Source organism: Saccopteryx leptura, chromosome 2 (assembly GCF_036850995.1).
Source record: "Saccopteryx leptura isolate mSacLep1 chromosome 2, mSacLep1_pri_phased_curated, whole genome shotgun sequence".
Lineage (NCBI taxonomy): Eukaryota > Metazoa > Chordata > Mammalia > Chiroptera > Emballonuridae > Saccopteryx > Saccopteryx leptura.
This window is the reverse complement of record NC_089504.1, coordinates 4,822,980-4,846,755: the sequence shown is the minus strand read 5'-3', so window position 1 is coordinate 4,846,755 and position 23,776 is coordinate 4,822,980. Positions and strand designations below refer to the sequence as shown.

Sequence of the window (23,776 nt, the reverse complement as noted above, 5' to 3'; positions counted from 1 at the left end):
CTCCCTCCGGTGCCCGGACATCTAGCTGTGAGGCTAGAACGGAGCTACATCTAGAAGCCAGACTCCAGAGTCCAGCTCTTCCATCAAAGGCCAGGTCTCACTGAGGGGAGAGCTCGGGCCAGTCACGATGAGCACCGGAAGAGCAGGAACCTTGGCTTACCTACCCCAATGTCCCTAGCTTCTACTGCCACGAACTACAGACAGCGGTGTTCAAGAAACCAGCTGAGCCTGACCAGGAGGTGGCACAGTGGATACAGCATTGGACTGGGACGCAGAGGACCCAGTTTCGAAACCCCAAGGTCGCCGGCTTGAACGCGGGCTCACCAGCTTGAGCGCAGGGTCGCTGACTTAATCACAGACATGGTCGCTGGCCTGAGCAAGGGGTCACTCGCTCTGCTGTAACCCCCAGTCAAGGCACACGTGAGAAAGCAATCAATGAAAACTAAGGAGCCGCAATGAAGAACTGATGCTTCTCATCTCTCTCCCTTCCTGTCTGTCCCTCTCTCTGTCTTTGTCTCGCGCGTGTGCACACGCACACACACGCACACACGCACACACGCACACACACACACACCAGCTAAAAGACTGGATCAACGTTTCATATTGTATTCTCTGATTCTCAGATGTGTACTTCTTCAGTTTAACTTTGAAACCAGAATACTGTTTTATCTATCTTGCTAATTTATTTTCTTCTTTATTTGCTGGGAAGTATTATTAAACCAGTATGTCTTAAATGTGTTGGCACCACGATATCAAAAAAACACAGTAACTACATTTCATTCCCAGCTCAAAGACATGTTAATGATACTTATGGGACCAGAGACCCCATCGTGGCAATCACGACCAGGCAGGCTCTGTGACCTTAACATTCTTGTAGAAAGCCTTGACTTTGCTTCTAGATCTTGGTTCAGATAGCAACCATTCTCTTCTCCTCCCCAAAGTCAGTGATGCCATCTCAGAATGTGGCCAATAACCTGGAACCCTGCCAAACAGTGCTAGAGTAAATGCCATCTGTGCCATCAACTCAGAGGAAGTGCCGATGATGGGATCCAGGCAGGCTCACATGGAAGCCACTGAGGAGACTGGGAGTCTTTATTAGCAGCCTCCACGCAGTAAGCACGCCTGTGGGTCAGGCCACAACCCCCACTAGGCTCTGGGCTCTTTAGGCCCCTGGGCATCCATCAGCCCTTCTTGGCACTGGTCTGCATAGATGGCTACAGGACAGGAACCCTGTAAGGATCCTTAACGGAGCCCAGCCCAGCTGAGAAACTCAGGTCCAAGGCGACAAGACCCATCTTTGGTGGGTACGGGATCCACCCTGGCTTAAAGGCGCCTTGCTCACAGCAGCCAATGCCTCACGACTGCACAGGATCCCGCAAGGGACATGCTTAATTACAAGTCACCACACTCACGGAGGCGCAAAGTATGAAGTCCCAGCAGGCGTTCCTAGTTCATCTATAGTTCCTCCAGCCCAGATGCAATTAATTACACCAGGGCGTTTTTACCAGAAGCTGTGTTGCCCAGTAATAGAGCTGTCATATGTCATCGTGTTTTTAATGTTTGGATATAACTTACTGTATTGAGTTATTTGAGATTAAATAATAATTATGTAAATAAATACTGGAAAATATTTGTCATCCATGGTAATTCTCTATAAATTGTGGTAAATCCATATAACACGAAATTTAGCACTTTGACCACTTTTAGCGGCACAGTTCAGCGGCAATTGGGACACCCACGCTGCTGTGTTACTGCGCTGCCACCCGGCCACAGAGCTCTGTCCATCTTACAGGCTGAAACTCAACATTAATTAGACGTCACACAGGCACTCCCCGTCCTCCCTCTCCTCCGCCTCTGGCAACCGCCGTACTGCTTGCTCTGGCTCTGCGGTTCTGATTCCTCTTAGGAACAGTGTTTCATTCACCCGGGTGGCACTGTCCAGTATGTGTCCTGTGACTGGCATATTTTGCTCAGCATCATGTCCTCACAGCTCACCCACGCTGAAATAGGTGTCAGAATTCCCTTCCTTTTTTTTTTTTTTTGTATTTTTCTGAAGCTGGAAACGGGGAGAGACAGTCAGACAGACTCCCACATGCGCCCGACCGGGATCTACCCAGCACGCCCACCAGGGGGCGACGCTCTGCCCCTCGGGGTGTGGCTCTGTTGCGATCAGAGCCACTCTAGCGCCTGGGGCAGAGGCCAAGGAGCCATCCCCAGCGCCCGGGCCATCTTTGCTCCAATGGAGCCTCGGCTGCGGGAGGGGAAGAGAGAGACAGAGAGGAAGGAGAGGGGGAGGGGTGGAGAAGCAGATGGGCGCTTCTCCCGTGTGCCCTGGCCGGGAATCGAACCCGGGACTTCTGCACACCAGGCCGACGCTCTATCACTGAGCCAACCGGCCAGGGCCTTCACTTCCTTTTTAAGCCTGAATGCTAGTCCACTCTGTGAATCAACCACATTTCGCTCACCTTGTCGTCCACCGATGGACACCTGGGTTGCTTCCACCTTGGCTGTTGTGAAGGACGCTATGAACTTGAATGCACAAATGCCATTTTGAGTCCCCTGCTTTCACTTCTGGGTGATACTCAGAAGCAGAACTGCTGGGCCCCAGGCTAGTTCTAGTTGTCAGTTTCTGAGGAACCGCCATGCTGTCATCCACAGCAACTACACCATTTTACAACCCGGCAGTGCACAGGGCTCATTTCCAGACAGCCTGGCCGCCACCTGGGGTTCCTGTTCCTTTTGACAGCAGCCATCCTAATGAGTGTGAGGCGGTCTCTCACTGTGGATTTGAGGTGCACTGCCCTAATGATGCCTTAGTAATGCTGAGTGTCTTTTCAAGTGTTTATTTTCTATTTGCATATCTTATTTGGAGATGTCTGCTCAAGTTTTAAAATTGGGTTATTTGATTTCTGTTGGTCAAATGCCATCTTTCTTTCCAGAAAACAGAGCTAGTTAAACGAAGTCAAATACTATGCAGATAAACACCGATTATATCCATACAGTGGCATACTACTCAGCTATGAAAAGGAATAACCTTCTGACAAAAAAACAAGTTCATGAATCTCAAAGGCATTATGCTGAGTAAAAGAGGCCAATTTCCAAAAGTATATACTACATCATATTCTGAAAAGGGCAAAACGAGAATGGAAAACAGATCAATGGTTGCCAGGAGCCAGAGGTGAAGAAAGGGACTGACCACAAAGGGGCAGCAAGGCTCCTCCCTGGGGTGATGCATCGATCTCATCCTAACTGTGGTAGTGGTTACACAAACCTGCAATGAGGTAAAATTCAGAGAACGGTACACTCCCAGAAAGGTCAATTTTACTAGATGTAAATGTAAAAAGTGTCATACAGAAGGGGGAAAGTTTCTTCTTTTACCTACACAGGCATTATCTAAGCAGTTTACAACCCTCATCTCACGAAACCCTTAAAAAACTCCAGTACTGTATAATTACTGTCACTTGAACCCAGGCCTGACTGAACTAGGAGACACTAAATCCTGATTACTGCAGATTCCCAAGGTTCCATTTGAGCTTTCTAAGACCTGAGGTGTTTGTACAATAGATGACTGTCCTATAACAGCAGGGACAGAGTTTATAGAGCCATGTCCACATGTAAATGAACCTTTCTCCCTGGGGGCAGAGTTCAAGGAGCCGCCATCAGAGCTTAAGAGGGACTCGGAGCTTTAAGATGCTGAAGCACTGTTCCAGTTCATGGTCCAAGAAGGGACCACGGCCTGCCTGCCCCAGAGGACATACCAGGTCTGTGGCAGCGCCCGACATGCTGGCTAGCTCTCCCTGCACCCAATGACACCACGGTTTCAAGTATTCTTTTTTTTTTTTTTTTTTTGTATTTTTCCGAAGCTGGAAACGGGGAGAGACAGTCAGACAGACTCCCACATGCACCCGACCGGGATCCACCTGGCACGCCCACCAGGGGGCGACGCTCTGCCCCTCCGGGGCGTCGCTCTGTTGCGACCAGAGCCACTCTAGCGCCTGAGGCAGAGGCCAAGGAGCCATCCCCAGCGCCCGGGCCATCTTTGCTCCAATGGAGCCTCGCTGCAGGAGGGGAAGAGAGAGACAGAGAGGAAGGAGAGGGGGGGAGGGGGGGAGAAGCAGATGGGCGCTTCTCCTGTGTGCCCTGGCCAGGAATCGAACCCGGGACCCCTTGTACACCAGGCTGACGCTCTACCACTGAGCCAACCGGCCAGGGCCCGGTTTCAAGTATTCTTAATGACAGTGACACACGTGTTCCCCGGGATGACTTCAGTCCTCTTGATTTCCTCACTAGGACATGCATTTCACCCACCAAGCCAGGACCAGGGGACTCCGGGCTCCCTGCAGCACAGGGCTGGAACACAGTCCAGGTCCCTAGCCCAACTTCTTTTCTGCACTTACAACCTTGCATGTTTAGGGTAACTAGTAGAGACAACTCCTCATGAACAGAAAGGAAAACAAGGCTAGAGCACGCAGGAGAGCCTGCTTCCAATCTCTACCTAGGCTTTTCTGATGAGCGCGAAGTATCAATATCTGTAAGGTGCTCTGGACAAGCTGCGGCAGAAGCACGGAAGAGTGCGGTTATGCTAAGAGAGGTCCTGCAGCTCCCGGGGCCAATGATGAAAGAAAGCGAAGAGGGTGACAGGGCTTTGGTCTCTGCAAACAGCAGTGTCTGAGCTGGCTGTGTGGCCACTCTAGCAAGGAGACTGTCCATGCACCTCCACAGACCGGAAACGCTGGGGCAGCAAGGTGAGGGAGATGTGGAACGACACATAGCATCTCTGAATTTGTCTTACCTGTAAAAACTAATCAAAGGGGCGGAAAGTCTGAAATCACGCTGCTTGCAGCGTTCAACACAATTTGTTAGTTCCTTGTATGGGAGGTCTTAATGGATCGTGGTATTTTAACTGTCACAAAACAAAAGCATCGCACTGTGATCGTTCCACCTTTGGTGCTGAACAAAGATGGCTGAATCACTCCCAGAGCCACGTCTGCAGGAGAAACTGAGGTGGTGTCTCTCAGGATGCAGCAGAGGCACAGTGGCCGGTGCTGAGCCCCCTGCTCGGGCTTAGACATGAGCCGGTGCCCATGAGCACTGGCCCGCTGAAGTGAAACGTTCTCTTCCTATAAATGGGCTCTTTCGAGAGCTATTACTTAGTTGTAAAAGTCTATTCCCTAGAATTTCCTTTCTCAAATGTGTGTGTGACAGAGAGACAGAGACAGAGCCTGAAAGGAATAGAGTGGACTTCTGAACAACACAGGGGTTAGGGATGCTGACACCCACACAATCAAAAGAGAAGTGTAACTACTGATTCTCCAAAAACTGAACTACTAATACAGCCTATGGTTGACCAGACGCCTCACTGGAAACATAAACCGTCGATTAACACACATTCTGAATATTAAATGGATCATATGCTGTGTTCTTACAATGAAGTAAGCTAGAGGAAAGAATCATCCAGAGAGAAATAGATATACAGCACAGTCATGTGACACACAGTGACACTCTGGTCGAGGACAAACCACACATACAACAGTGGTACTCCACGCGGCCTAGGTATGCAGCAGGTGATGGCACCAGCTTTGTCCACGTACACTCTGATGTTCGCATGAACACACTGCCTGGCAACGCACTTCTCAGAACACAGTCCCATTATTAAGTGGAATATGACTATTTTAAAAAATTCTTTAAAAAGAAAAGAACCTACCTATAAGTGGGCCTGTGTAGTTCAAACCCATGTTCAAGGGTCAAGCGTACCTCAATAGTCAGAGACCTCCCTTCCGTGAGCGTGGAGGTCTGTCACTTACCGTACGACCATCTGTAAAGAAATGGTCATTTTAGAGCAGGGTGGGACATCAGGTAGGAACAAAAGCTAATGTTCATTGAGCACTTACATGTCCATACTCTGATAAGATGCTTCATTTGCATCATCTTGGTTAATTCTCCCTCAATACTGCAAGGTGGGCGCTGCAATGCTTTTCCCATTTCAGAGATAAGGAACTGGGGCTTAGACAGGCAAACCAACTTGCGTGAGATCCCACAACTGCTCCAAGGAGAGCTGACACAATCCACAGCTACAGGACGCGGGGCCCCATGCTCTCAGTCACTGCTCTGTTCTGAGTCCACCCGCTCACTTTGCAGGTGGGACTCTGAGGGCTCAGAAGGGCACACTGAGTGCTTTGGTGCAGACACAGGCCACGAGGTAGATCCTGACCTCCAGCCCGGGATCACGCCGCCTCCAACACAGATGAGCATCACAAAACCTAAGACAGCCTAGATCACAAGTCTCCTGCTTGTAGCACAGACGGTGGCCAGACTGTCAACTCCCTAAGGGCACAGATGCCTTCTCAGTACCCTCCACTGTCCTGGGAGCCTGCCGGGCACTCAGTGAGCACTCAGCCAACGTTGTGTCAATGAATGGGGGAGGGTTGGGGGGTGGATGAATGAGTGGTGGGTGGATGAATGAGTGGTGGGTGGATGGATGAATGAGTGGGTGGGTGGATGAATGAGTGGGTGGGTGTGGGAGAGTGAATAAATGAGTGGGTGTGGGAGAGTGAATGAATGAGTGGGTGGTGGGTGGATGAATGAGTGGGTGAGTGGGTGGGTAGGTGGGTGAAGGGGTAAACAGAGAGATGGCTGGATAAAGCTATTTGAATTAAGGGCCACTTCCTACTGTTCACATCCAGAGCAGACTCCCATTCACTGTTTTCAGCAAATGCACTTCATAAGCCACCTTGTAACTGAGAAACCAAAAGCTGCTTCATAAATCTACAGACAGATGTGCAGTCACCGTAACAGTCCTGCAGAGAGGACGGAAAGCCCCAGGGGAATCCCAGAGCCAGTCCAAGTGAAGACACTGAAGGGGCCTCCGAGCCAGCCTCTGGTGGCTCTACAGTGGGCGGACCAGCACTAGACCCGGGACCCAGAATCTCGAGTGGCCAGGGGAGCACACACCGGGGAGGGAAGAGCCCAAGGAGAGCCAAGTTCCACAACTGGCTCTACCTTGGCCTCAACACACAACCTTCCCCTCCTGCTGCCTCCCTTTCCTCAACTGTCCAATGGGCACAATCCTGTCATTTCTCTCTGTGTGACAGAATTAGCCCTGGCTGGGTGGCACGGTGGACAAAGTGTCAAACCAGTGTGCCAGAGGTCACATATGAAAAGCAATCAATGAGTACACAGCTAAATGGAACAATTAAGTGAAACAAAGAGTTGATACTTCTCTCTCTCTCACCCCCTTAAAATCAACTGAAAAAAGAATAGGACTAATTAAATCATGCCCATTTCTAAGGCATGCAAGAAGTACTCAACAACCATTAGCCATCATCCTCCTTATTTGGGGACAAAATGTTCTGTAACTCCAATACCTTATAATAACCAAACAAAAGAACAAAACATAAAACAACAGCAAAAAAGCGTATGTCCTATAAGTGTTTGAAAGGCAAGTTCCACTGTGACGATGAATAACACATAGTTAAGTGCAACATTAGTCTCCTGAAAAACCAATAAAACAACCAACAAAACAACCCCAATACACCTCAGCTACCCCTCTTGTACTGTAGATGACATTCACAAAGAGCCAGCCTCAGAGAGGGCTCTGACCACCCCATCAGGCTGCGACAGAGGCACCAGAGGCTCACAAAGACTTCAGCATTTGCCCAGTCACTGAGCAGGAAGCAGCCTTCCCAGCAGACAGCCAGGACAGTCTTCCGAAGCATCCCCTCCAGTGTCATCACGCGGCCCTTGTAGCCTAGCAGCCGCCTGTGTCCGAGGGGTCCTTGGAAGTGTAGAGGCTCATTTTTACCCAAGTCAAAACAGCCGAGAGAGTCATGTCATCACAGCAATGAGAACATGGACAAATGGGAAGTAGTCGTAGGCGTGAGTCCTCACTTGGCCCCCACTGGGTGTGTAACCACCAGCCAATCTTCCTGTTCTGGGCCTCAGGACCCCACGCACGAAAGAGGAGCACTGTGTTTCAGTTCCCTCCTCTGCAGAATGAGAACCTCCAGGTGTGAGAATTACATGAGCCCACGTGTGTAAAACACACAGAACAGAGCCTGGTACCGGCACGTGGTAAGCACTTAATGAAAGTTAGCTCTATTATTTCTATTTATCATTGAGAGCAGGGATTGAGAGTAGCCAGTCCCGCGACCCATATACAATCCTCCATCTATTAAGTCGCAACCAGTCACTTGAAGGAGAGAGGGGCATGTGATTACCCATCACCAGCAAGTAAATACAACCATTATTTCCGGCAAGAGGTCTGGTTTGGTCTTTTTGTTTGCTTGCTTGTTTTGGGTCAACTAAGTAGCTATTCAGAGCCATCTCCTCCCACCGGACTCTGCTGTCCTCTCTTGTCATTCCAGGTCTGCGCCTTCCTTCTCCCGACTCCTGCTCAGGGAGACAGACGGTGGGCTGGCTGCCACTTTGAACAGGGCGCTAGGAGCCTGGACTTTCAAGTCCACACCAATGGCAGAAACTCTTGAAAAGCTAGCAAGCAAACACCTGAACTCTGCACTGCTGTCTCCTGTGGCACTCGGGAAGCGCCACAGGCCACTGGTGCTCGGCAGGTCTGTTTCTTCCACCTCTGAGAAGCAGGGAGGTGTCTCCTGACCACAAAACTTCATTTGCAATAAAATGAGTACTGGTGCAGACAGCCAGTGAAAAAAGCGAGGAGAAAGACCACCCGCGAGGAGAAAGACCACCCTTCAGGCACTGAAGTGGGAACGGCAGGTCTAGACTGGTATGAAATAGCAATGGTGCTTTTTTTTTTTTTGTATTTTTCTGAAGCTGGAAACGGGGAAAGACAGTCAGACAGACTCCCTCATGCACCCGACCGGGATCCACCCGGCATGCCTACCAGGGGGCGACGCTCTGCCCACCAGGGGCAATGCTCTGCCCCTCTGGGGCGTCGCTCTGCTGCGACCAGAGCCACTCTAGCGCCCGGGGCAGAGGCCAAGGAGCCATCCCCAGCGCCCGGGCCATCTTTGCTCCAATGGAGCCTCGCTGCGGGAGGGGTGGAGAAGCAGATGAGCGCTTCTCCTGTGTGCCCTGGCCAGGAATCGAACCCGGGACTTCTGCACGCCAGGCCGACGCTCTACCACTGAGCCAACCGGCCAGGGCCAGCAATGGTGCTTTAGGGGGACGCAGTCCGGGCTGCGGGTCAGGACTCGGGTTCAGAGACTATCACCCATCTTTCAAACCACAGGCTGGGAGAAAGAAGTGGGGACAAAAGGAACTGTGACCACTAGGGACCAGGTTTCTAATCCACTAGACAGTACTGCACCGTCACTCACAGAGGAGGAGGAACTGGCAAGGGATCCTCTCCTAAGCCCCTTGACAAAGAAGAAAGGGGGACCCAGAGCACCCCGACAGCCTACCTCTCCCAGCCCCCCAAAGAACGCTGATGGTGCAGGGGGCTAGTCCCAAATAACGCCCAGAGGCCAACTGAGGAAAATAAAAAATGGAGATGGGCTCCTCTCCTGGCACGTGGCTGGCGGCAGGCTGGGCAGAGCTGGTATGTGCCCTGGTGTGTAACTGTTGGGCAGACAAGGGCGACAGCATCCAGGAAGTGGCTTTTCACACTGTGTTTGGTGGAGGACCAAGGAGCCTCAGGGGCCAAAGCTGAGGGGAGCGGACTCACTGTGCCCCAAGTGGCTTCGTCACCGTCATCTGATGGCCTGCTGGTGTATAACAAGGACCGGCTGCTTTAAACCAACAGAACGGGGAAGCACTCAGAGCTCCTCCTCCATGGAGCACTGATGGAGAAAATGAGACCCAGAAAAGAGGAAGAACTCTCAAGGTCACGATGCCAGGTCTCGGATTGGTCAAACGGTCCAAAACAACTGACCAGAAACTAAGACGACAGATCCCCTCGTCATTCACAAAGTGGGAGTTCTTCTTTTAAAAATCATCAAACAGCCTTTGGGGCAAGGTGGGTGAGCCAGGGAGCACCTGCACCTGCAGCAGGCCCCCAGACGGAGGCTGCGCGGGTGCGGGGCTAGAAAGCTACTCTTTCCAGCGCGTCATCCTATTATGGCAACGGGAACACATTCAGCTGGACTGAAGTAAGACCGGCCCGCGCATGGCATTCTCCAATCCGAGCTAATTCGGGAACTGATTTTCTGCAAGCTCATACATGACTCATCTTTATAGGCCCCCTATCAAGTCTGCTGGCTACAAGGAATCCCATTCAAACTGCCTCTGCCAACAGCTGCTCAGGAGACCAGGAAGCATCTGGCACTGCTGTGGTTGGTTTTTGGAAACATAGTTAGCTGTGTTTATGCTGTTTCTTACCTCCTTATAGTATTGCTAGTTATAAACCTTAGTACTATCATATGCAGCCTAAGGCCACACTAGGTCTTCCTTAATTTAAATGAGACTTTTTTGGTGGGGGAGGGAGGGATCAGAAAAGGAAGTTGGGAACATGAACAATAATTAAGACAGAAAGCTACCATGTTTTCGGCAACACGAGAGGCTCCTAGCAGTGCTCTATAAAGGCAGGAACAGGGCCGGCAAGGACCTGGAGGTGGAGGTCGGCTCCCCACTCCCTGTGCTAAGGCTGTGACCATGGGCAAGTCACCAAACTTCCCTGGACCTGAGCTGCCCTCAGGTGCAAAACAGAAATAATGCGGCCTGCGCTAGCTAGCCCTCAGGACTGTCAAGGATCAGAAATGAGGTCATCCATCAACGCATTCTGAAAACCATAGGAAATTCCAGAAATAGTTAAGACCGTTTTGACCCTGGACTGTGACCTGGGAGAGCCAGGCCCCTGCGGGCTCTGTGTCACCACGATGCATCACTGTGTCTGCCAGCAAGGGGGACTCGGTCAGTGCTGCAAGAGTGAGTGAACGAACAACGACCAGGTACCATTAAAATGTCCTACTTCTTGACTGGATACATTCTGACCACAAAGATGGTTAATGGTGGGGGGGAAAAGAAGCATAAGATTTAAGAGGAGTTAAAAATCAATCAAAACACAGTGACTGCTGGTCCACAGCGACTCTCTCCTAGGCCAAAACAAGTGCAGCCCACGTGCTTTTTATCTGTTTCAAGAAAACTCATGACAACAAGAGTTACTAGGAATGCTGTCAGTGTACATTTTTCTTTTTAAGGTATAAAAGCATCCTCAGCCATTTGAAAAACATGGCACTTGCCCTGGCCGGTGGCTCACTCCACAGAGCGTTGTCCCGGCACACCGAGGTTGCGGGTTTGGTCCCCACTCAGGGTACTTACAAGAAGCAGTCAAGAAATGCACGACTAACTGGAACAACGAAGCAGAGCAGCAAGTTGATGCTTCTCTTTCTCAAATCAACGGAAAATTTTTTTAAAAAAGAAAGGAAACCAGGCCCTGGCCAGTTGGCTCAGTGGTAGAGCATCGGCCTGGCGTGCAGGAGTCCCGGGTTCGATTCCCAGCCAGGGCACACAGGAGAAGCACCCATCTGCTTCCCCACCCCCGTCCTTCCTCTCTGTCTCTCTCTTCCCCTCCCGCAGCCAAGGCTCCATTGGAGCAAAGTTGGCCCGGGCACTGAGGATGGCTCTGTGGCCTCTGCCTCAGGCACTAGAGTGGCTCTGGTTGCAACAGAGCGACGCCCCAGATGGGCAGAGCATCGCCCCTGGTAGGCATGCCGGGTGGATCCCGGTTGGGCGCATGGGGGAGTCTGTCTGACTGCCTCCCCGTTTCCAGCTTCGGAAAAATGAAAAAAATAAAATAAAATAAATAAATAAATTTTTAAAAAAAGAAAGAAAACCAGGGCCTTTGACTGTGAGACCCATATTTATCCTGACCTCAGGCGGTGGGCACTGGGAGAGCCCAAGCAGGTCACCTGCCCCTGGTGCGGCTCGAGGCTACCGGGAGCCACACACTGGCCAGAGGGTTCCTAACTGATGAAACTCCTACACAGCCCGTGGTTTGGGAACAAAGAACTGGGTTGCAACATTTACATCTTTGTGAAGGCCCAGGAGGCAGGGATCTCTGCTGCGCCCCCAGGAGGGGAAGGACCCCAAGCCCTGCGAAGGTGCTGGATCACTATCTGGCGCAGGGAGGGGTGGGGGCACAGCCGAGGCTGAGGCGCACCCAGGGAACCCAAGGCCACCTTCTCCCTGCTCCTGCTGTTGTGCCCAGCCACCCCCACCCCCTCACCGCTGTGCCTGGCCCGCCCCCCTGCTGCTGTGCCCAGATACCTGACTTGGCCTCCCCACTCCACCTTCAATCTCAGTTCCTCAGAGAGTCCTTCCCTGACACCCTCCGCTGTGAGGCCCATGTGGCGCCTCCGCCTTGTCTGCTGGGGTCCCTGCTGGCTCCCAGAGCCTCGTACAGCACCTGACAGAACAGCTCAGGGAACTGAGGAACAAGTCAGTGCAGGAACGGGCAAAGCCTTCAAAGTCCAAATGAAAAGCAAACAAACACGCATGATTTCTCCAAGGAAGGGGATGCAAACAACTGTCCATGGTCCCAGCAGGGAACAGGGCTGGCTGGCAGTGGGCGCCCGCAGCCGCCTCGTGGAAACGGGGGCTCAGAGCCACCAGAGCTTCTCAGTTTTCAAGACAGCCAGAAACCTGAGGTCTGGGACTGACTTCCTGATTTTTAAATATTGACCATCAATCTTTTTTTTTTTTAATTATCTTTTCTTCAAGAATACTTGCAGATTGCCTGATGAGGTGGTGGTACAGTGGATAGAGCGTCGGACTGAGATGCAGAGGACCCAGGTTTGAAAACCTGAGGTTGCCAGTTTGAGCGCGGGCTCATCTGGTTTGAGCAAAACTCGCCAGCTTGAACCCAAGGTCGCTGGCTCAAGCAAGGGGTTCTGGGTCTGCTGAAGGCCTGTGGTCAAGGCACATATGAGAAATCAGTCAATGAACAACTAAGGTGTCACAACAAAAAACTGATAATTGATGCTTCTCTTCTCTCTCCCTTCCTGTCTGTCTGTCCCTATCTATCCCTCTCTCTGACTCTCTCGCTCTGTCTCTGTAAAAAAAAACAAACCCCAAAAAAACCTTGCAGATCAAACACAATATGGCTATGGGCTGAGTCCATTCGCCAGCCACCAGCCTGTCACTGCCACTCAGAGCTGCTTCAGCTCCAGCGACGCCAGGGCATCCACTCTTGCCCCGCCCTGTGCTCGCCGGAGAGGGGCACGAGCAGCTGAGCCCGTCGCTGCCAGTGCCCGTGCCCGTGCCCAACCAGAGCCACGCGCACTGCCTGAGTCACTGCACACACCCCCCGCCAGGTCGGCCTTTCAGAATGAGCCCCTCCTAGTTCCTAAGGAACAGCCCCCTCTTCTTGCCCGTTCTGCCCACCAGCTCACCCTGGGGAGCTCCCTAATCTGTCTGGCTCCAGATACCAGAGTTTAGAAAAACAGCCCTCCACCCCAACCTTCTTCCTGGCCCTTCACATTCAACCCTCCTTCACCAGCCAGCAGACTGACCTCCGCGGCCCTCTGGAGCCCAGACTGTCCCGGGGACGCTTGCCTTTCTGCGTCCCTATGAAATGGCAGGCCCTCACAGGAGGGCAGGTGCATGCCCTGCAGGCCTCACCCACAGCCAGCCACTGCCGAATAACCAAAGGTCCGGAGAGCAACAGGACAGACTCAAAGGCTGCCCCAGAGGCCCGAGGTCGCTGCTCTCCCACGACGCATCAGGATGGGAAAACCGGCAAGAGTCTCAGGGCCGGCGGGATGGGTCGAGTTCTCTTTTACACTCAGAAAACCCTTGATTCCTTAAACCCTGAGCAATGAAAGTCCCTCTTTTCAGAAAGGAGAGATTATGAATACGTGGAGGCCACACTTCTGTTGCCTCAAGCCCACAGAAAATAGCAAAAGCAAGTATCAGTGATTGTTTCCTGAGTGTCAGGCTCTATGATTTACCAGACTGTTCACTTGCTAACAGGAGTCCTGCTTCACTTAAGAACCTCCCCCCCCCACCTTTTAAAAAAGATTTTACTTATTGATTTCAGAGTGAGGAGAGAGAGAGAGAAAGGAAGGGGGTGGGGGAGGAGCAGGAAGCATCGTATGCACCCTGACCAGGCAAGCCCAGGGTTTTGAACTGGCGACCTCAGCGTTCCAGGTCAACGCTTTATCCACTGCGCCACCCCAGGTCAGGTATCACCTAAGGATCTTCCCTTCGAATGAAACACTGCTGGTGACTTACAGCAGGACCATTCGGGAAACCCCAACAGAGACCTAACTGAAACTCTCCTCAACATGCAAAGTGAAGCTCACTTCTACCGACCAGCAGAACCACGAGGAAGGTGTACCCGTCCCGGAAGGCGGCTCTGGTCTCTCCTGACAGCGGTGTGTGGAGCTCAGAAGACCTCACACCACAGGGCGGGGCCTCTGCTAGCGCCACAGGAGGTGTCAGCCCTGGTCTAGCCACCTCAGAACTGCCCTACCTAGCCGCCTCTGGCAAAGGCACCTTCCCCCAGCTGTCGGCCCCTTCCGCTCTGCCCTCTTCCCCCATCTCCACCTCTGCCGGGACCCTACCCTCTCTCCAGAGCCGAACAGGCATCCTGTCCCTCCAGAGCCCTCCCCGTCCCCCGTCCCCCGCCCACCGGCCCTGACTCCTCTAACAGCACAGCGCAGGCTGGTGCGGGCTCTCCCGGCTCAGACGGGCCTGCCCGGCTCTCTGCACCTCCCCATGGGCCTGCCCGGCTCTCTGCACCTCCAGGACGGAGAGGCCCCAGGAGAGAGAGGCCCACGGGCACGGAGGACCTGTGCTGACATACGCTGGCCCCAGGCCTCCCTCCTCCAGCTGACAGAGGACGCAGACCCAGAGCCGTCTGGTTCCGAGAGGTCTGAGAGAGGTCTGAGCCGTGCACAGCAGCTCCCGGGCTGACGGGTGCTGTTTGCTTGGCTCCTGCTCCTTCCCACACTTTCCAAGTTTTTGTCAGCGAACGCAGCCTAATCCTCAAAAAGCACCCTGTCAACGTTCTTTTCTAAAATGGACTATCCGAGTCTCCCACCGACACCCATCTGACACACTGTGCCTCACAGATTAACCACAAGTATTTCTGGAACGGCGCATGGGCAGGGAAGCACTCATGGTCAGTGGTCAAGGCCCTGGGGCTGAAGAAGAATGGGGCACCTGAAGCCCAGGGCCCGGGGTTGGAGGGCCGGCCTCGGTGCTGGGCCTGCTGCCCTCTCGCTGGGCCACCTGCAAGAACCGGGCCTGAAACACCGGGACCACGTTCTCCCTCACGAGAAAGCTACCAGGACTTAGCACGCAATGCACTTAATAAGGTGCTTAGCACAGAGCCCGATACATAGAAAACCGTCAAGAAAGGCTGCAGAGACCTCCTTCCCGTGCTTCCACCACCGCCTGCTAGTAGGTGACACTGCCCTCTGGGTCCCTGGACCCGTGCACCTCAGAGAAGGATCCTGGGTCCACCCCGGGGCACAGAGGCCGCCTCCAGATCGGCAGCCTGGCCCCCCACCGACCCCAGCAGCCCCCGAACAGCTCAGCTGCCAGGCAGGCGGGTCGCCCGGGGCCCCCCCGGCTGTGGGGAGCCCCAGCTGCCCGCCTCCCTCACCTGGACCCCCAGACTCGCCCTGCCAGGTGTCGCTGCTGGCTAACTGCGCCCTGGGCTCCGCAAGTGCCGCCTGATTGAGTCTTGGGAGACTACTTACTCCCAGGACAGGCGACAGCCAGGTGAGCGCAGGCACCGCACACAAAGACCCGGGTGCGCCGGGGAGGCGCAGCCCCCAGCGCCCCCTCCCGCAGCGCCGAGCCGGCTGCCGGGGGGCAGGCACCGCGGCCGGGCCCCCGAGGGCGCCCAGACGCCTCCTCCGGCCCCGCTCGCTTTGAAGCCGCCGCAGCAGACACTTCGGGTTAAATTTAAACTCGAGGCTCATGAGAAATGACACATTTTATGGCTCGGCTCCGGGCTCCGTCTCAAAGGCGGCCGAGCCGCCCGCTGGGGCCCCGGGGCGGCCGCCACTCGGACACGCGGCCGGGGCTGGTCCTCCGCGCGCCCGGGTCGGGGTCGGGCGGTCGTCCGCCGGTTCCCGGAGGGCCGCGTCCCCGTCCTCCGTGTCCCCCGTCCCCCGTGTCCCCCGTGTCCCCGTCCCCGCCTCGGCCTGCGGCGGCGGAGCCCCAAGCGCCCCGAGCAGGCCCGGCCCCCGGCGCCCCCGCGGGCCCGCGCGTCCCGGGGCCGGCCGCCGCGCCTCACCTGCTTTCTCGACCTTGCCGGACATCTCCGGGCTGCGCCGGAGGCCGAGGCCGCCGCTCATCGGGCCCGGGCCGGGCCGGGCCGCTGCGGGAACCCCGGCCGGCGCGGCCGCCGCTCGCCTCGGCCCTGGCTCTCCGCGCCTCAGACCCACGCCGGCATGGCGGGCTCCGCGGGCCGCGGCCTATGCGCTCGGCCAGCGGCGCTCCGCCCGCCCCGGGCCGCCGCTCCCGCCGCCGCCGCCGCCGCTGCTGCCGCCGCCGCCGCTTCTCTAGGCCCCCGAGCCGGCGCAGCGCCGCGCCGCCGCCGCCGCCGCCCGCCCGCCCGCCGGGCCTTGGCCGCGGCCAGAGCGCCACCTGGCGGCGTCCGTCGCGCCTCCACCAGCCCAGCGCCCCCTGCCGGCCCGGAGCCGCTCTGCGCCTCCCGCCCAGCACGCAGCGTCCCCTGCCGGCCCGGAGTCTCCACGCCGGCGCTCGGGCGGACCCCTCCACCGCCAGCACACCTGCTCGCGAAGCGCCTTCCTGCGAGGGCCTGGGGTGGACACTTCATCCCTACCTCATCGTCATCCAGGACTCAGTGTCCTCTGTAGATCACAGTCTTCAGACCAAGGCCTGAGACGGACCTTAAATGGGACCGGCAGCCCTGTTATGCAGGCTCATAGTCTATGCCAAGGCATAGGATCTATCCCTTCTCCCATGGTCTGGGTCTCAGCGTCCTCTGCTAGCCAAGTCACCTTGCCAGGCCAAGGCTCCAGACCCGGCATTGACCTCACCTCCTTGATCTACCATCTGAGACTCAGTAACTCCCCAGGGCAGAAGCTACCTGGCCAGGTCTGGGCCTGATCCCACCCAAGGCTTCCTGTCACAGATTTTCCAGAGTCTCCATGTTAAGGCCTGGGCCCAGCCTATTAGAACACAATGACCCCTGTATGCCCTATTCATTTGACCCCTAGATAGGGACCATGGCATCCTCCAGCCTGGAGCTCAGCTGTGGGCCTTTTCTACCATAGTAATGAGTTCAATAGCAATTGCTGATTTAAGAATCAAAGATCCTGCCTGACCCAGAGGTGGCTCAGTGGATAGAGCATTGCATTGGGACTCGGAGGACACAGATTTGAAACCCCAAGGTTGCTGGCTTGAGCGCGGGCTCATCCAGCTTGAGTGCAGGCTCATCAGCTTAAGCACGGGATTGCTGGCTTGAGTGTGGGATCATAGACATGATCCCATGGTTGCTGGCTTGAGCCCAAAGGTTGCTGGCTTGAGCAAGGGGTCACTTGCTCTGCTGTAGCCCCCTGGTCAAGGCACATATGAGAAAGCAATCAATGAACAACTAAGGTGCTGCAGTGAATAATTGATGCTTCTCATCTCTATCCCTTCCTGTCTACCTGTCCCTCTCTCTGTCTCTGTCAAAAAAAAAAAAAGAAAAAGAATCAAATTAGTCATATAAGACAAGTATAAACAACAACAAATTTTAATAACGTAAGGGGTGTTACTCCTGACCCCCCACTCACTGTTCTTGACTCAAGACAGAATACAAAGAAGTAACACAAAACCAACTCAGAACCCTGGCCAGTTAGCTCAGTCACTTAGAACATCGTCCCAAACCCCCAAGGTTGCAGGTTTGGTCCCCGGTCAGGGCACACACATGAAGTGACCAATGAATGCACAACTAAGTGGAACAACAAAATGAATGCTTCTCTTTCTCTCTCTCTCTCTCTCTCTCTCTCTCTCTTTCTCTCTCTCAAATCAATCAAAAATTAAAAAAAAATTTAAATCCCAACTCAGCTAGTTTTCCCTCCTGCTTCCCTCAAAATGTGTAAATGAAACGACCTGGTGGGGGGACAGGACCTGGGGGAGCTGCAGGGAGAGGGGCAGGGGGTTGATGTTGCATCTCCCAAACATTCCAGTGGGCGCACTGATTCTGTCACTGGCTGGCTGGAGATAGCAGCCAGACTCCCAGCCATCAGTCAGTTCTGGCCCTCGCGGGGTCAAAGGCAAAGTCAAAGACAAACAAATCTGTTTCTCTTTTCGATCTGATGAATGGTGGCTCTGAGCCAGGATGGCACTGCCCAACTTTCTTGGCAGCTTTATCACCAGGCAAAACTGGCCCTTGGCCCCAGACCCACCTCCCCAACGCTCCCAAAGCTGCCCCCAATTCTTCCAGCTTCTGAGCTAAGAAGGGCCAGAGTGTTAGATCCAAACTTCTCAGTATAAAGCAGAAAATTAAACTGCATAGTAGGCCCAGCCAGGGGTTTGTAAGAATACAACCAGCTATATTTAATAAATCATGATATATAAAATGACCAAGGATTTTCAAACAATTAAGTACTTTACTACTGGACATGACCCTTATTTAATAAAGCTTATTCATCAACCGTGCGTCTAGCTGCAATGGAACACACACAAGGTAGAGAGGCAAAGAAAATCCTAACGCTCTGTTGTCCCAGTAGAACCCAAGCTCTATGTCGACCAGGCGTCCCTGATTTGACTTCCCCAAGCAGTGGGACACTCCTGCTTGTCAGCAGGGCTGGCAGCTTCTTCGAGACTACTCTTGAGGCGGCTATGAGGATGCTACAAATCAGTGCTAACACTAACTGCCACTGAAGGAAAGACACAACCAACACATAAGTTAGTTGCAAGAATCACACAGGCAATTTATTACTCACAAATCCTTTTGGCGTGCCTGGATACAGCTTAAGGGGGGGCCCATCACATTCTCCTCTTGGCTGTCTTTGGTCAGAGCTCAGAGCAGCGTGGAGACAGCTCATGTTTACGTTGGAGTCTGGGCGACTACTGCAGCAGGGGGCCCCTCAGCTTTAGTACCTTTTCTGGTCAACGCCTTCTAACAGGTGTCAATCTACAGGATTATCACCTCAAAACACCTTTTTTGGGAGTTCCTTGCAGGGAACCCCTTTTATGTTAATCTACTGAAATGTTACATCAAACCACTTTTCAAGATGTTCTTATTTAAGTTAATTTACAAAGTGACGACACCAAGCCACTTCTTATCTATGTATAAAATTCACACACATGCTAACTGGGCCCTGCTTGAAAGTCAGAGTCTGTCTATCACATCTGTACCCACTATATTAATTCCTATCCAGACGTCATAACTTTATTTAATTTCCTTAATCATTTTTAATATTATATCTTAATTAGTTTTATATATCTTCCATATTTTTGTTTTTTATATTTCTATATATTTCATTACTATAACATTATATTACCACACCATCTGTTCTTCCCACTCTGGGGCTCTCTCCCATGCTGCTCGTCTGTCTTGAATATCCTCCCCTCTGCCCTCCACCTGGCTGCTTCCTCGTCATCTCTAGTTCCTCGATTTAAGTGTCACATCTACAAAGAGTCTTTCCCCAGTGGGACCAGCCCCCTGCACTGGTCAGAATGCTTGATTTCACTCTCAGAAGCCCAGCTCGGCTTGGCTAGGGCTGAAAGGAAATCTGTTGACCATCCCAACTAGCAAACCAGGGACACGGCCAGGACCACCGCAGCTACTAGGGACACGGCCAGGACCACCGCAGCTACTACCTTGAGGCCTGGAATCAACCACAGTGCTCTATTCTCTGGAGGACTCGCTCCACACGGTGGCAGAGTTGGGACAGGCGACTCTCGTTAGCTTGGTTTGAGTCCCATGCCTGTCCCCGAGCCAATGACTGCGGGCAAGGGCCTGGGAATTGCATCCAGTGAAGGAAAGCTGGGGTGTGGACGCCTTAGAACCAGCAGCTGGGGGTGGGGGTGGGGACGAAGCAAGATCCAAGGATGTCCACGTGGGCATCGCCGCCAGTTCAGAGCTTCGCAGCGTCCTGTGCAGTCATAATTATATCCTACAATGCTCCTCCGCGGCATACACCTCTGAGTAGTTCTTAAATTCCAGGTCGTGTTTAATATCTGTCTCCTCTGAGCTCCATGCAGGCGGGGACTGTGTCATTTGTACCCATGAGATTTTGATTTGTGGAGGCAACCGAGTGACAACAAGGAGAGCCCAGTGCCATTGGAAGCACCCAATACTCACTTTTCCCAAGTGGATGGGGCACACCCTGCCCGGCAGGGTCACATGGGGCACACTCCGGTAGTCCGGGGGCAGAAGACGTGCGCAAGGGGAGAGCTTAGGCCAGAGCCTCTGTTGTGGTTTCTTCAGGAAAGGCAAGGGGGGGGGGGGCGGAGTGAACAATGTGGGACTGGCCAGTGGGCTGGTTCCCAGCAGGCTCTGGGCGAGAGGGGTGGTCGCTCGTCGCCTGGCCCTGGGTGGCAGGGCAATGGTGGCTGGGGCTATCAACTCAGGGTTGGCTGAGTCCCTTTCCCATCTCGATGAGTGGGCTAGCCACTCCCAGTTCAGATCACAAGACAGAAAATGAGAAGCATCATTAGCCCAGGGGCCACGTCTGGCTCCAGCACTGTGCCAACAACTCCAACACCTTGAATGTTGGGGATCAAAAAATAAACTGGGGCCCTGGCCGGTTGGCTCAGCGGTAGAGCGTCGGCCTGGTGTGTGGGGGACCCGGGTTTGATTCCCGGCCAGGGCACATAGGAGAAGCGCCCATTTGCTTCTCCACCCCCACCCCCTCCTTCCTCTCTGTCTCTCTCTTCCCCTCCCGCAGCCAAGGCTCTATTGGAGCAAAGATGGCCCGGGCGCTGGGGATGGCTCCTTGGCCTCTGCCCCAGGCGCTAGAGTGGCTCTCCTCACAGCAGAGCGACCCCCCAGAGGGGCAGAGCATCGCCCCTGGTGGGCGTGCTGGGTAGATCCCGGTCGGGCGCATGCGGGAGTCTGTCTGACTGTCTCTCCCCGTTTCCAGCTTCAGAAAAATACAAAAAAAAATAAAATAAAAAAATAAACTGGGTATTTTGCAGTCTAGATTTTGGGGACAGAGTGGTGAGGCCAAGCCCCCACCTCACCTGCCTGATTGAGTTAACAAAGGGCTGTGCTTCAGTGCTCGACCTGCCCGCCCTTGTTCCTGGGAAGAGACTGGAAGCTATTTTCCTCTTGGTGTAAATTTAAATAGTTTGACTAATATGGTGGGGGTTATCTTTGAGTTGTCTTGGAAACTTAATTGAATTGCTAATGGCCCACATTACCCAGAAAATAAAGACGGATGTTTTCTGGGGACGGCCATGTTTTTGCGGCTGGAGCAGTACTGACTGTTGGCAAGGAGCTGTGGCGTCCTCCCGAACCCATCCTGTATATATCTTTAAGTCTCTGTCTATTTTTCACTCAATTTCGTGCCATTTCCTGCTCGAGACCCTGGAATAGATTCGTCGTGCGGGACACAGCACTTGAGGGAGGGGGTTTCAGTCCATACTTGCCTGAGTGCTGCTGGCTTCCCCTCTGTGCCAGGGACGGACAAACCAGATGACCGTCACACAGCTGTCCAGACTGTGCAAGAGACAGCTGGGTGGCCAGGAGCCGATGTGAGATGGGCTCTTTCCAGAAGGCCACGCCCTCTTGTTGGCATTCGCAGACAACTTCAGCACCTGTGAGGACAAGAGTTCCGGGGGACGAGAGTAGAGATAGCGAGGCGTGATTGGTGGCCCCAGACAGAGCTCCACCCGGCTTGGACTGTAGGCACTCAGAGCACAGGAACCTGCCTGCACTTGGCCCATGGTTCCCTGAGGACAAGGAGATCTCCATCGTAGATCAGAAAGGGAGGTGGGGTCCATTAGCGGGAGCAGTGGTCATCCTGAGGGCTTCCTGTGACTGGTGCTTGCTCAGTCACTGCCCTGACCGCACAGGAGTCCTGGGGGGTCAGGGTCTAGGTCAGGGAGTGCTTGCTTGGTCACGTGTTACAGCTACCAGTTTCACAACGGCTCAGCAAACAGGAGAATGTATTGCAAAGCATGATGTCTCATGGTAAAACCGAAAGGCAAGAGGCACAGTATCTCCCCAGCGTCTGAACTGCTCCCACAGTCACCTGTCCACCTCCCCACTCACGTCCCTTCTTGTCCCACCTCAGCCAGGAGACCAGGCCCAGGGAGGAAGAGGCTCACTCCCAAACCTCACCGCCAGGAGAGGTGAGCTGATTGGCCCAGATCTAGCCCGGGTTCAGTTGGGCTAATATTTGAGTCACCGTGCTACAACTTCCCTAACCCAAACTTATCTTTACATACCCTACGGTAGTTTACATGATGCTCAACTTTCCTTTAACTCTTCAAGTCAATTCAATTCAATTCATTCAACTATCTTCCATTTCCAGAAATTGTACATCCTCAGTGTCCTGGGCCTCATGAGAAGAACAGAGATGGACGAGACCTGGGTCCTGGTCTCCAGGAGCTCGGAGGGACTTGGGGGTGCAGCTCCCGGGTCCCAGGCAATTCTTCCACGAAGCCGGCCACGCTGAACGTTCCCGCAGGGGTGCCCGGCGTGCTGTCTGAGTGTGTGGGCATTCGTTTCTACTTGGAGCACCAGGAAGACCCAGAGAGAGAAGACACATGTTTGAGTGACTCTGAGTGCACTGGTGATCTTGTTTTTGTTGAGATTCTGCTTATTACTCCTTCTTGTGAGCACAAGGGTCCTGCATGCCCCCCCCACACCCCAGGCCCCCCCAGGATGGCCTCCTCCTGACCTGGTGTCAGTGGCTCAGAAAACTGGGGAAGCATCCACAGACATCCTCAAAAGGGTGGGGATAGATGTCTGGGTCATCTCTCTGCGATGGAAACGTGGCATCTCTGGGACCGACCCCGGCAGAGCGGGCAGCTGATGGGCTTCTGGGACCCTCGGCCTTTCTCTCACCAGCGGGGATTCGGGGCATCTAACAGGCTTCTGGCCCTGAGTACTCAACCCATAAAGTGACCACAGCCTTGAGAACCTGGTTATAGGGGGAGGGTTGAGCCCACCCCCAAAGCCTGCCAGTTTGAGAAGCCTGGTGTTGCAGTAATATAAGGTTATAGTAATTAAATATATAGAAATATAGAAAAATATGAAAAATATATGAGTAAGTAAGATATAATATTAAAAGCAATTAAGGAAATTAAATAAAGTTACGCTGTCTGGATAGGAATTAATATAATGTGTACAGATATGATAAATAGACCCTGCCTTTCACACAGGGCTCAGTGTGTGTGTGTGAAGTTCCATACAATAAGAAGTGGCTTGATGTCATAATTCTGTGAGTTGACGTAGACAGGAGGCTTCCCTAGGAACATTTTTAAAGTGGCTTAATGTAACATTTCAGTAAAGTAACATAAAAAGGGTTCCCTTCGAGGAAAATCCAAGAAGGTGGTTTGAGGTGATAATCCTGTAGATTGACACCTGTTAGAAGGCGTTGGTCAGAAAAGGTACTAAAGCAAAGGGCCCCCCTGCTGCAGTAATCACCCTGACTCCAACGTGAACGTGGACTGTCTCCACGCCGCTCTTATTGTAAAGTCCCCAATCCACAATTCTGCGGGTTTTCGTAGAGGCACATAGTCCAAATAAGTTTTTGAAAAGTTTTATTAAAGAAGGAATTTTATTAAATATGCCGGCCGCATATAGCTTACACAGGGTCAGTCCCAAATCGTGTGTCTTATTAATATTCTAGGGGTTGGTTATATACCATCACTTATACATGGGCGGGGAAATAACCTGACATCATGGTATAAGCCTATACCTTTTGTTTTCTCCTATACA

General features: G+C 53.3%; 2 protein-coding genes across 6 annotated transcripts in view; one reads left to right on the top strand and one right to left on the bottom strand.

Annotated features, from left to right (window-relative positions):
- RAPGEF1 (Rap guanine nucleotide exchange factor 1) overlaps positions 1-16,490 on the bottom strand; it is a 152,553-nt gene extending 136,063 nt beyond the window's left edge. For all 5 annotated transcript variants that reach the window (XM_066366841.1, XM_066366843.1, XM_066366852.1 and 2 more), the window contains exon 1: positions 16,163-16,490. In XM_066366841.1, coding sequence (XP_066222938.1) covers positions 16,163-16,223 — 61 coding nt within the window. In that variant the 5' untranslated portion in view covers positions 16,224-16,490. The remainder of the gene's footprint in view (positions 1-16,162) is intronic.
- Positions 1-23,776, top strand: part of PRRT1B (proline rich transmembrane protein 1B) — a 596,855-nt gene that overhangs the window by 160,554 nt on the left and 412,525 nt on the right. The window lies entirely within an intron of this gene.